This window comes from Mytilus galloprovincialis, chromosome 2 (assembly GCF_965363235.1).
Source record: "Mytilus galloprovincialis chromosome 2, xbMytGall1.hap1.1, whole genome shotgun sequence".
NCBI classification, from domain to species: Eukaryota; Metazoa; Mollusca; class Bivalvia; order Mytilida; family Mytilidae; genus Mytilus; species Mytilus galloprovincialis.
Window position 1 is genome coordinate 66,970,469 of NC_134839.1, and position 14,419 is coordinate 66,984,887.

At 30.7% G+C, this 14,419-nt stretch overlaps 1 protein-coding gene across 3 annotated transcripts; it reads left to right on the plus strand.

The window, feature by feature from the left end:
* The first annotated feature begins 29 nt into the window (after positions 1-29).
* Positions 30-13,369, plus strand: LOC143064169 (uncharacterized). 3 transcript variants are annotated; one of them, XM_076236809.1, is made up of 6 exons: positions 30-72; positions 7,229-7,315; positions 8,554-8,654; positions 9,305-9,403; positions 10,075-10,233; positions 10,913-13,369. In XM_076236809.1, exons 1-6 carry the CDS (start codon positions 70-72, stop codon positions 11,364-11,366), a joined length of 903 nt encoding a protein of 300 aa, XP_076092924.1. In that variant the 5' UTR covers positions 30-69; the 3' UTR covers positions 11,367-13,369. The 3 variants fall into 3 exon arrangements, with proteins under 3 accessions (XP_076092924.1, XP_076092923.1, XP_076092925.1); XM_076236808.1 differs by having other exon boundaries at positions 72-210; XM_076236810.1 differs by having other exon boundaries at positions 72-210; positions 10,985-13,369.
* The last annotated feature ends 1,050 nt before the right edge of the window (positions 13,370-14,419 follow it).

Below are 14,419 nucleotides of genomic sequence, written 5' to 3' on the forward strand. Positions count from 1 at the left end.
TCGTACTCGAAACTAGGCTTACTTTCTTTAGGTTTTCCAGAATTGTGTTGACATCACGTGACATATCATATGGTAATTTATAAAATACTAGTACTTGTAAAGGACAGGAACTAGAAAGTTATTCTTATTATTTCCCATGACGTATATATAATGGGAAGGTATCGTACTTAACTCATGGATAACACTAACACCAGTTTTGAGAGTCAAAAGGTATAACGCAAACATTGTAAATTTGTAAACTAATCAAAAGTTTTCATGAGTATGCTAATAATTTATTATTATAAATTTGCTGAAAGTGATAGAGCCCCTCCTCAATTTTACACTTTTTTGCAGTACCACACTGTTATGACACTGACAGGAAAAAAGAATATGTAATCGAATTGATAAAAACAACAACTAATGGCATACACATCTAATTTTAAACAGTTAAATTTATATTCAAAGTTTTTTTTATTACAGAAAAAAAACCTTATCTCTACATATAATTCCAATCTAGATAAGTTCTGAAAAGATGCAAGACAACTCATCCCACTGCCAAATTGCCCTAACTTTCACCCAACTTGCCCTGTTTCTACCAACTCACCTACATGTACTTATGTTTACTAACTCATCCCTCCATGAACATGATGAAAAAGACTTGTATCCCGCTGAATTGAGACTGAGACTACTATATAGTAGTCTTATTGTCAGATTGAGACCTGCAAACTTGCTACTCTCATGAAAAAAGTTAAGTCCTGCTGAATATAGTCCTGAGAACTTGCCTTACTTATCATGCTTATGAAAAACATTTAAATCCTGGTGAACTTGGTCCTAATAGGACCTATAGGTTTATGATTGGGTAAACAGACCATTAAAATTCATCAGTATGAAACTACTTTTCTATATGTGCATTCAGGAATTAAATCATAAGGATAAGTCTACTTTTCATTTGAGGGACAATTTGGAAGGGCTAAATTAAGGGGGATCAAACTCTTTTCCATAAATAGCTAGGGCAGTTAGTTGAAAGCCAGTTGTAGGATATTCTGGTACGAATATACGAATGCGAAAGTTTTATTTTGATTCAGTTTATACATCATGTACATGTATATAACAATACAAACATAAGCTCTAAAGAGCTTTTTACCAAATAGTACTTGGCCAAGGAAGCGCATAAAATTTAAAAGAAGTAATATCCAGCTTATTAAACTATGTATATATATATAGTGCAATTTGGTGAACTAGTATAAAATTTAGGTATACATTGTTCATGATATACAAATATACAACCAAATCAAAGTACATGGATCTGACACTTATGGAATTTTGGGTCCTCAATGCTCTTCAACTTTGTACTTGTTTAAATTTGGCTTTATAACTATTTTGATCTGATCATCACTGATGAGTCTAAACTGTCTTATGTAGATGAAACACGCGTCTGGCGTATTAAATTATAAATCCTGGCACCTTTGATAAATTTTTATGGTTGTAATGAAATTGAATTTTAACCATGTTATATGTATGTATATACAGTAAAATATATGTGAAATTACACATAAAGTTAATAAGCACAATAAGTTTTCATTGAAGACAACCTAAATCATTGATTATTTTTTGTAATCTGGACCTTTTCTCCCTTTAAAACTTCAGGAGAACAGATTTAGGCTTAAAGTACATTTCCCAAAGTATTTAAGAGAATACTAGTGTTTAAAAAAAAGAACTTTGTAGCATGAATAGAAAATGACCATTTAAGAAGTTCAAGAAATATTAAATAATTCCAAAACTTAAATTTGGGCATTTTTTAGCAGTTTAAAAATTGCTACCTATCAACTTTTGAATGACAATAACAATAAAAGAATGTTTAGAAATTCTGATAAACAAATTAAAGTGGATAACAGTTACAAATGTATTAGGATTGTTAATATGCTTAGTACATGTATACCCTTGCACTTTCACAACTTGACTGTGGTTTTCTACAGCAGTTTTCTGACCAATTGAACTGTAGATGTAACGCAAATTACAATTTGGTCAGAATATATGATAAACAGCTGCAATACATAGACAACAACACTTACAGTCAAGTCAGTAATTCAAACGGGAAGTTTTGGACCACTAAATACAGGTCAATTTCAAATTTGGCTGTTTTCACTATATCTGTGCCAGAGTTATGGTACTTGCATTGATTGTTATTAAGTTAGTTTCAAGAGGATAAATAGAGAACTGCATGTTTTTTGAAACAATTAAATTTTCTTGGACTGTTTCGGACCACTAGAACAGGTTAAAGAGACATATTAAGCTAAAAAGTTAATTAAACAAATCAAACCATCACTTTTTTGGATCAAACATTTGTAAAAGCAGAATTGTGAAATAATATTTCGCTACTAGCTATCAGTTTTGGTCCAATTTTGTAAAATAAAGTCATAAACATCAATGTTATATTTTGGCAATTCATTTGAATCATGCATATTCAGGGGAAACTTCAATTTAACCTTCAACTGGCATAAGCTATGCATTGGCTAAGCATGCCAAAAGTCTAGCATCAGTTTAGTGTATGGAATGATTTTAAGTTGTTCATGTCTGTCAGCCAGTGTCAGGCATGTTTCATCTGACTACATGGACTATGACCTAATTTTTATTGAATATTGATAATGTGAAATAAATGTGAAATATGTACATTTTGTTTACTTAAGTAGTAAAACCTTCGTTTTACACACTTAATTTGAATTATAAAACAGCAGAGACATTTAAGCATGAGCATTTATTATTTTTAAATATAATGAGACAATATCTGAAAAAGTCTAATTTCCATGTCCCGCACTTTACCAGCAATTATTTTTTTATTCGACCATCTTTTTTGAAAATTTTAAGTTTCAGTATAAACTAAATTATATAATGCACCATGGCCTGCCAATTAAACACTCATTCTTATATTTCTTCCAATAAAATATTGTAATTTAAATGTTCAACCCCCCCTAAAATCATGTTGTCCCCTGTGTTTTTTTGAAAACTAAATCATTCAAATAATATCCAAATTAATTAAACAGGCGTCCGATTCTCACATATATGATATATCATATAATAAACTTGCCCCTAATTTATCTTTTTATGTTATAACTATAGCATGTAATAAAATTTTGCAAATTTTAACAGAAAAAAAATTTGTCCCCAGGGGTGATTTCCCTCCTGTTACCACTGGGTTTTTTTTACCTGTGGAAACGTTTACAAGACCAAGAGTTATTTTCCCATTATGTATTGTGAAGAGCATCATTTCCTGAATGCATTAGTACAAAGAAATAGTTGGAAAGGCGGCCAGGTTTGAAAATTCAAGCCCATCCAAGGTAAGAATTTATAGAAAAATACTTATTGGTGTTCTATCCTGTTACAGCCTTTTCTTACACTTTCTGAGAATATTTTTAAGTGTGCACCACAGCATTAAGTGTGTTTTTATATCATCTTTTTAAAAGTTATATGTCGCAGGAAATACACTTACATTTAATGTGATAAAAAGGACAAAAACTATCGCGTAATTCCTTTCTGTTACGTTCTGTCATGTTACCTGATAAAAAGTAACAGCATAACCATCATCAGTAACAGGAAGGATGTTCAAGACAATTTTACTGAAGAATCGAAAAGTTAATCTACTATATGCCAACCATTTCATTTAATATAAGTTATCACCACCATATTAAATAAATTTCAAAATAATATACAGTATATTGAATAAAAAAATAGGTTTTTTGCTTTTGATAACAGCAGAGAACATTGTGCAATTCTAGTATAGTAGATAGTAACAGAAAGGAATTTATTTTAGAATTTTTCATTACCTAGGCAGATTTTTCATCTTGCAAATACAGTTTCAAAGGATAAATGACATTGTTTGCTGTTATCTTCCAATTGTGACCAATTTAAAATGATGTATTTTTCTTAAACATTAAAGTAAAGCAGAAAAATCCTTTCTGTTACCAACTCTGTCCTGTTACCGTTGTGCTGTTACTCAAGATTCTTTCATGTTACCGACATATCTGACTATATTTACGTATATTTCTAAACCTTTTGTATTGCAAATGCTAAAATCAATAATTGGCATTTGATAAACTATTGCAGGATATACTAGTAAACCACAAATAGTGTCTTAAACTTATTCCTTATTCCCATTAGAAACTTTTTAAAATTGATTCACTTTGGTAACAGGAAAGAACTGGATTTTTTTTGTACCATTTTTAAAAAAGCCATTGTTTCCTTATTAAACAATTGTTTGAATTACAGACAACAGTTCCTAGATCCCCAATGTGTGTTCTTCGATTTGTGCTATTAAAATACTGGGTCTAACAAAAAATTTGTTGTTTTTTTCTTGTTTCCAAAAATTAGACTTTTTCAGATATTGTCTCATATAAAATATTTAAAACGCAACATTTCTTTTGTCCACAAGTGTACAATATATGTAGGTGAAATGTTACTTAGTACATCTGCTGAGCAGATATCCACAATTAAATTCATTTTGTTATCTTTATCTATATAACTTTTGTTATCATTTGTACATTAATTGTTACAATGATGACTTTACATATAACCAGAATCAAATTTTGTTGCATTTTCTGATTCAGAAGTGGAATTGTGAAAGTTATTTACATTTTTTTTCGATCACAACAGAACATGGTAAAATAGTTATGCCACAGGTAAGTAAATGGAAATTGCTTGAAGAAAATTGACAGCTTCAAAATCTGTACATGAATTTCACTTTGATGAAGAGTGTATATTTTATAATTCCCTTGTAGGACCAAACTTGTATAATATGTCAATTGTGTACGGTACATGTTTGTACTATATGTATGACACTTTAAAAGCATTATGGGGGTAAAGAGGCCAACATAATATTTACCCATTCAACCTAAGTGGTATGTTTATCATGAACGAACATCAACAATTTAGAATAGTTACAAGTTCATCATGTGACACCTGCTGATGATGATGGCCTAGAGCCTAGTTTGAAATAAACTCAATCTCATATTTATAATAACATATTTACAATTGTTAGTTAATCTTAATAACCTTCACCTTGCAAGTATCCTACATTTTATTTAGGTTGCAAGATATATTTTTAATTAAAGATTTGCATTTATTGCATATGACTTCAGTCTTATTAGAATTAAATCCCTGCTCTCATTTGTTTTTATACGACCGCAAAAAAAATATGCGTTCATATATTGGTATCACGTTGTCTTTGGCATCGTCGTCCGAAGACGCTTAGTTTCCGGACAGTAACTTTAGGTAAAGTGAATGAATCTCTATGAAATTTAAACACAAGGTTTGAAATCACTAAAGGAAGGTTGGGATTGATTTTGGGGGTTATGGCCCTAACAGTTTAAGAACAAGAGGCCCAAAAGGGGTCAAAATAAGTATTTTTCTAGTTTCCAGACAATAACTTGTGTGTAAGTGTATGGATCTTTAAGAAATTATATCACAAGGTCCCATACCATAAAACGAATGTTGGGATCTATTTTAGGGGGCATTGCCCAAACTGTTTAGGAAAAAGGGGCCAAAAACAATAATTTTCTAATTCTTTGTATAAATTGCTTAATTATTTCTTGACCAATTTCAATGGGGTTTCATTCCTGAATTCTTGGGGTTCTTTTGTATGCTGAAATTAACCATGTATTAAGTTTTTGGATCCTTTTTTTAGTTGGACCACATGAGTTCCAAAGGGTTTAAAATTAGACTTAGTTTGATTTTAACAAAAATTGAATTCTTGGGGTTTATTGATATGCTGAATCTAAACATGTATTTAGATTTTTGATTATGGGCTCAGTTTTCAAGCTGGTCCAAATCTGGGTCAAAATTAAACTTTGTTTGATTTCACCAAAAAAGAATATGTAGGGTTCTTTGATATGCTTAATCTACCCATGTATTTAGATTTTGGATTTTTGGACAAATTGGTCCACATTGAGGTCAAAAGGGTCCAAAATTAAACTATGTTTGATTTCATAAAAAATCGAGTTACAAATGTATTTGGATTCTTTGATATGCCGATTCTAACTGTGTTTTAAGATTTTAAATTTTTGGTCCAGTTTTCAATTTGGTCAACATTAAGGTCAAAAGGGTCCAAAATTTATATTCGTTTAATTTTAACAAAAAATTAATTCTTGGTGTTGTTTCATAAGTTGAATCTATACATGTATTCAGATTTTTTATTATGGGCCCGGTTTTAAAGTTGGTCTAAAATTTAACTTTAAATTGAATATATGGGGTTCTTTGATATGCTAAATCTAACCATTTATTTAAATTTTTGAACTTTGGGTCCATTATCAAATTGGTCCATATTGAGGCCAAATGGGTCCAAAATTAAACTTAATTTGATAATATCAAAATTTGAATTCTTGGGATTCTTTCATATGCTGAAACAATCCATGTATTTAGATTTTGGATATTGGACCATAATAGGTAAACTTCAATTTTTTTTAAGTTCATTTGACCACATTCATTCTGTGTCAGAAACTTATGCTGTGTCAAATATTTAATTACAATCCAAATTCAGAGCTGTATTAAGCTTGAATGTTGTGTCCATACTGGCCCCAAATGTTCAGAGTTGACCTCTGCGGTTGTATCAAGCTGTGCCCTAGGGAGCATTTTATTCTTTATGCAGCGACCCGGCATAAAAAAAAGTAAGCAATTTTTTTAACAAGTTAAATGCCCCTCAAAAATATTAATTATAATGAAAATCACATTGCATTTGTGCTGAACATTCATTTATCTAAGAATTTGATAAAAAGTTTTAAAGAAGAAAAAACAAAGTGTTTGTCCTTGTACTTAAGATAAATGGATAGATAAACTGTGTGCAACACAAGGGACGTTGGAACTCTGTTCTTTTTCAAAAGCCCTAACTTTCCTAAACTTTTTTTTTAACATTTTGCAGGATAATCAGTCCATGCATTTATGTAATTTTTATTGGTATTCCCCCTATTCCACATGTGGTTCAAGAATTTCCAATGTAGGGGGGTTCTATACAATCATAGTTAATTTTGACAGTTACAATTCAAACAGAACATCAACGTTTACAGTGCTTATTTGTTTTCAAGGGGGGTTCTTATGACCTCTCGAACCCCCTGGTTACAGGTGTGTTATTAGACAGTAATTTAGCGATGTACATCTATATTTCTTATGTTCTTGCTGTAACTCAAATAAACATATTAATGTATTTATTTGATTATTCTTCTCTTTATGATTCTTTTTAAATATATGTTTGTATTGTTTTCAGTCTGTGTTAGACATTTCTGTTAGAAATCCAGTGACACACAACACTTGGGATAAAGGCAGATATACAAGTTATGAGATTGCTGTAAATGTAAGATTATACTCTTTAATTTTTTTCGTTTTTTATATATGTTTATTTGTATTCTTTGAGTAGTAATATGCATTTTTTGTTAGTGACTGTCATTGACTGTGTATGGACTAAATTATTTGATCTAACTTTTTTTCAGTCATACGTACAGGATTAGATTATGTCTTAATAAAATGTTTGAAAGACAGCTGACACAGTCATTTGACCTTGAAATGGTCAATTTCATGATTTCCATTATTGCTTCACCTGTTTAATCCATAAATTATACTTAAAATTGAAAATGGAAATAGGGAATGTATCATAGAGACAACTACCTGACCAAAGAGCAGGCAACAGCCAAAGGCTGCCAATGGGTCTTCAATGCAGCAAGAAACTCCTGCATCAAGAGATGTGCTACAGCTGGCCCCTAAACAAAAATGTATTCTAGTCCAGTGGTAATGGATGTCCTTTTAAACTCAGAAATATACCCAAGAAACTAAAATTATAAATCATACAGGACTAACAAAGGCCAGAGGCTCCTTACTTGGGACAGGCGCAAAAATGTGGCAGGGGTTAAACATGTTTTTTGAGATCTCAACGCTCCCCACTATACCTCTAGCCAATGTAGAAAAAACAAATCACAACAATACGCACAGTAAAACTCATTTAAAAAAAGGCTAAAATAAAATGACAATAATACATAAATAACAAAGAACTACTAGCAGATACTGACATTGAGGAGCATTGCGGATCAAAAATTTCAAAAAAGTGTGCCAAATATGGCTAAGGTTAATCAATGCCTGGGATAAGAAAATCCTTAGTTTTTCGAAAAATTCAAAATTTGTAAACAAGAAATTTATAAAAATGACCACATAATTGATATTCATGTCAACACCGAAATGCTGGCTGGTGATACCCTCAGGGACAAAACTTCCACCAGCAGTTACATTGACCTAGTGGTGTAAATAGTTATCAAAGGTACCAGGATTCTAATTTAGTTTGCAGACGCACGTTTTGTCTACATAAGACTCAGTGAAGCTCATATCAAAAAATTTATAAAACCAATCAGGTACAAAGTTGAAGAGCATTGAGGATCTAAAATTCCAAAAAGTTGTTCCAAATATGGCTAAGGGAATTTATGCCTGGGATAAGAAAATCCTTAGTTTTTCGAATAACTGACTACATGTTAATCACAGTTTACATAATTTATTCTGAAAGCCAGTTGAAACTCTGCAGTTGCAATTTAATAATTTGTATTACAGACATCTAACAAGTCCTTCTGTTTGAGTGAGTCTACCACAAGGAGAAGATACTCAGAGTTTGAATGGCTGAGGAAAACTCTGAAGAATCATCACCCTTTAGTGTATGTATAATGTAATTCTAGCTGAAATTCATTATTTTTACAATGAATTCCCTTTCTCACTTTGTGACCTTTTCTCTTTACTTTGTTACCATGTGGTGAGTTTTGTCTGTCTATTTTGAACTTCTTCTTTTATGTCAATATATAGCTTTTTTGAGAGCAACTTAGATAGACAGAACCAAATTGTCAGGAATGTAATTTTGGAAATCATCATAAGCTGGGTTTTTTTCTTATCCTGAAGCAAAAGTAAATTCAATGTATTCTCTGATGGGAAACATCTCCCTGTGTAGAGTGATAATGCATTGATAACTATTTTATAATTATGATTCTGTAAAAAAAGCTTTTTTAAGAATGATAATATAATACTGCAGGGATAATCAAGGAGGAACATCTTTATGAAATTTTGATACTGATCTGAACACAAAGATGACTGAACTCTGGATTTTTTTAAAAATATGCCCATGGAAACATAAGAACAGCTTTTTGTTGGCATAATGCTAAGCAAACTGCAGAAATGTTTTGCAAGTTAAATGAATTTATTGATATTACCATGTATCATATTTGGTCTGCCTGGAAACTTTGTTTTGAACCTTATATGGCAAAACAATCATATCTCTGTTGTATCAAATAATTGTAAGTGTTTATTTTGACAGGACCCCTCCACAATTACCACCAAAGAAATATTTTGGTGACAGATTTGATTCTAGCTTTATTGCATTTAGGATGACAGGTTTAGAAGATTTTCTGAATAAGTAAGTGAGACATAAAGAGAGATGAATTGGGGATCAAAATATTTTTATTAGAAAAAAATATATAATCTCCAAATGAAGTTGAATGGTTGTTTCATTATTCAACATTTGAAAAAAAGTATAAAAAATGATAAACATTGTATGTGCAGAAAAAACATGTATCTTTGATAATCTTGATCAGGTTTATATTAATAATATATATCTGGGTAATTTTTTAGTAGATTTTTACTGGGGTAACTCTAAAACCTGTCACACACTATTATGATTGTAGTGACAATAAAACAAAGCTTGAAAGCTACAGGCAAGTTAACTCTTTTAAGAGTACCTAGGTGGACGAAAAATCCACCATCAACTCGCTTCATTGAATATGCATATAAAAAACAGTTTCTCAACAAAAAAAAATCAGCGGATAGATATAAATTTAGAAACATACAATTCCAAGTTAACAGTGACAAAAACACACAGCATTGAAAGCTACAGGCAAATAAACTTGAGTACCTATGTTTACTGAAAATCGACCATCAACTTGTTTCTTTAAAAATACATATGAACAACTCGTGACAAAAGACATAGAATTACACCAGTCTCATGTCAAGGTTTGGAATCACAGTTGAACACTGTAAATATGATGTTCTATTTTTTAATGAACTTCATTTACCAATTTTATTTTGTAGTCTATTATTAGAGAAAGTATTCTTGTCTGACACAACTATGCACTTGTTTCTCCAAACTAATCTCACCATCAAAGAAATGAAAGATTATATAGAAGGGAAAATCTCTGCTTTCTCACTAGATAGTTTATGGAAGGCCAATGGTGTCAAAGAAAATTGCAGGTATATTAATAATTAATAATTATTGTTATACATGTTACATAGCTTCTACCAAGCCATGGAGTGTGATACTATATTTATCAGCTCGAGACAGTTAAAATTTTCAAATTTAAAACGTGATGATCACCGAGAAGATGTGTACTTTTGATGTGATGTCCTGAGACATACCGGTACTTTTTTCACAAGTTCACAAAGCAAGAATATTTAAGGTTATAATAGAATTCTTACCAATGAACAGCTGAAATTAAACAAACAACACATTGATTAAATAAAAATAACCAGAAAAAAAAGATAAATCAGCTAAGAATATGATACACCAGTTTTATGAAATTATAATATTTAATTTTGTAAAATATCATAATTAATGGAATCAGGTATTAAAATCTGTTTCTATATAATTTAATTGAATATAAATAAATAGAAAAATGTAATCCTAATTTCAACATGAGTTTAACCTTTCCATAAGGACACTGAGTGCTTCACAGTATCATAAATTTAAATCATGGTTTTCTCTTGTGATTTTGTGATTTTGTTATTCTTATGAAAAAAAAAAACAATTTTCATTTTTTATGCAGAAGTATTTATAAGTTTTATCATTTTTTTTTTCTTGAAAAATTATTTAACCAGATGTACCAGGACATAAAAGTTATGCACCCGCTGGTGTTTTTTTTTACAATTGCAGACACATGACTTCCTCATCACTGAACTTCACAATTACAAAATGTCAATACTACACTTGTATTGTGTATTTCAGAGAATTTCGTAGTCTTTCTACTACAGAAGAGAATAATGAATGGGCGCATGTGAACAAAGATGAGCCGACAAAGTCAGAAAATCTGAATGTTGATGAGTGTAGGGATTCGAATAATTCTGATATTAGTTCATCGTTTTCTGATGAAGAGGATAGATTGACTGAATACCCTTCTGTAACTTTAGTTGCATACGTTAATTCTGGTGAACATGACTCTGGAGTTTCTTCTAATACAGAAAAATCATCTTCGCCAGAGCTTTTAAAACCAAATTCTAGTCAAAGAACTTCAGAAACAATACATTCAGATACAACTAATGTTCAAGTTGATTTTGAAAATGATCATCAAGTTTCTGACAATTTTAGTATCAATACAACCAAAAGATAAACATTAGGGATGCTGGTGTTTTAATATGCAATTATAACTTCTTTTGGAATGACATGCCAGTGTTTTGAATAGTTAAGACAAATTTATCAGTGTTTGTTTCCTTTTAACGAAGGTGCTGAAATCAAGTGGTCCTTTGAGATAAAACTGTTTAGACGCATGTAACATACATTGAAATGTTCATATTTATTTAAAGTACCATACAATGTATTAAATGTGTTTTATTCCTGCCATTGTTGTTAAAGGAAGTATGATTTTTTATAATTTTTAATTGTCTGTTATCCTTGATGTGTTTTTAACAGAGTGTGGCTGTACAGGTTTTATGATCACGTTCTTTTCTCACTGAAACTTTGAACATCCTTATTCAGATATTTCCGAATGACTGATTTTTAACTGATCTAAAATATTGATGTATTCATGTATTATTGATAGCTTTGTAGTCTTAGATGTTTAGCTAAATATTAGTCTTGCCAGTGATTTGTTTCCCTGCATGTCGCATTGCACTGGACATAAGAAATATTGGGCTTGCCTCTGTATCCCGGTGCATCCTTCCAATGGGTCTTATTAGCACTCTCACATGTACAATTCCTGCCAGATTTTATCATTGATTTGTATCACAAATGTCGTCAAGTTTATTTTAACAGTGCCAATAAGCTATAAAAGAGTTATGCCCCTTGGGAATAAGTATGAATTATATGGAAAATTGCATCAATAGAGCTCTGTGTACAATTTCTGCCAGTATTTGTGAAAGTTATATTGTTTTTGGTTTATACATCCAATGTTTTGGACAATTTAGAATATTGATGCTGATGAATCATTTTTAAAAGAGTTATGGTTTTCAGAAATATTAATAAGATAGCAAATTGAATTGTGAATAGCACGCTGATGCGTCAATTCTTGCCAGATTTTTATAAAACTTATATTTTAGTTTTATTTCAGAAATGACTTTGACAAGTTAAAAAACTGTGCAGAACACTTATTCTTAAAAGAGGTAACGTTATTCTCTTTAGAAGTATGAATTATATGGAGCATTGTGTTTTTAGTGCTCTCATGTGTACAATTCTTGACAGATTTCTATGAAACTTGTAATATGTTTATTACTAAAATGTCTCTTACAAGCTTTAAAAGTCAGTGCCAAACAGTTACTTTTTAAAAGAGTTATGCCCCTTAGAAATATAATTATTTGGAAATTTGCATATTAGTATTTATATCACATGTACAATTTTGCCAGATTTTTGTAATCAAATTCATATCAAAGGTTTATAAGAGTTATGTCTACGACAATTTTGAAAATAAGTGTCAATCAAATATTTTTAATGAGTTATGCCCTTTTGAAATAGCAAAGATATTTTACACTTATTTTTTGAAATAGTTTCATTGAACAAATAAAATGTGTGCAGCACAAGGCGCATAGGAATTTTGTTAATTTATTCTTACTTATGAATTATGTGTGAAATATTAAAAAAAGTGAATTGTTGTGTGTATGTTAACTTATATGTTGAAATCTGTTTCAGTGTATAAACTATTTATTATTCTTCATATACCAGTTATATGAAAATAAGGAGATGTGGTGTACAGCTTTACAATCTTTGTGATAAAGAGCTGTTTAAGCTAAAGATAAAGAGGTATTAAAGGCAAATACATATATGACATTTTCAGAAAAAAAAAAACAACATTTTTCTTTCAGTTTAAATTACATATTTGACCACAAAGTGATATATGTATCATTTGGTTCTGCATACCACAAAAGCTGCAGAATGAGAGACTTGGGGATGTGAATCCTACAACTATGTTAGCTTCTTTTTTTTTTAAAACATTTTGTCCTACTTAAGACCATTCAACTACATTTATTGTGTTGAGAAAAGAAGTGAGTGTGATTTCTATTCATTTTGATACATTTTACTTTCAAAGAAAGTGTCTGATGTCAAGTGTTGACTTGCAGTTTTAAACAATTTATTGAGATGTATGTTCATATTTTGAATTTATTAAACAATTCAAACGAATAATTAGTTATCCTTTAGGAATAAAATTTGTAAATATAAAACATTTAATTGTGGTAAAAACAGTTGAAGATTGATAATTGTTACTTATTTGTTGTGCCACAGGGGATATGGTAATGGTCTCTGCCTGTCCCTCTATCTAAAACACATCTATACTGGGTTCGACGGCTTACAGAAAAGAGCGACGATTTACAGAAAAGAACCGAAAAGGACCGAAAAGGACCAAAAAGAACCGAAAAGGACCGAAAAGAACCGAAAAGGAGATCGAAGTTTTTTGTAATCGAAGAAAATTAGCAAATTGCAAAATTATATAAGTCTATTATAAATAAAAAGATATATTTCACAAAGTTCATCTTAGGTTTAGAAACCTTATACTGCGACAGGACTACATATAATAACTTACTGTACATGTGAAAAATTATAGGTAGGGTCGGATGCCTATCTTATGGAATAGAAAACATAGAACAGACAAGAAAACAAAAGATATTAATGCAGTACTGTCAAACAATCGTTCTACGTGAATTATATTTATAAGCTAAGTGCCATTATTTTGTTCAATCTTGGTCGCTAATTCATTTCGAACATTACAACAGTTCCTTATAATTTTTTTGGAATGTGTTCCATTCATCAGTGAATATATATATATATATATAACACGGACATTCGGACAATCGGACAAAAACAAAATAAAACAAAATATCGTTTAAAACATGACGGAAAACTTTATATGTAGGAGTTATTGAATAAATACGAATATTTCGTTCTTTTCGTGTGTGTATTAAATATTAAATGAAAACACATTGATTGTTACTTTGACACGTTAAACCTGTCAAGGATTTGAATTCGTCAAGGAAAAGCCCCGTTATCTCCATGCACAAGTTTCTCTATAGATACATGTAGCACCACAGGCCAACATTGATCACCATCTGACATCATTCCACTAATCTGCATATCTGTTTTAAGTGGTTTATTAGATAAAATTAATAGAAATCAACAGGCCATTAACTTTTTCACACCCTTTAATCTATACGCTATTATGGCGGCTATATAAAGTGT

Coding starts and splice junctions, on each gene's coding strand:
- LOC143064169 (XM_076236808.1), top strand. CDS start 175: ATGGATAACACTAACACCAGTTTTGAGAGTCAAAAG. Junction 7,316..8,553: donor GTTATGAGATTGCTGTAAAT/GTAAGATTATAC, acceptor TTTGTATTACAG/ACATCTAACAAGTCCTTCTG. Junction 9,404..10,074: donor TTAGAAGATTTTCTGAATAA/GTAAGTGAGACA, acceptor TTTATTTTGTAG/TCTATTATTAGAGAAAGTAT.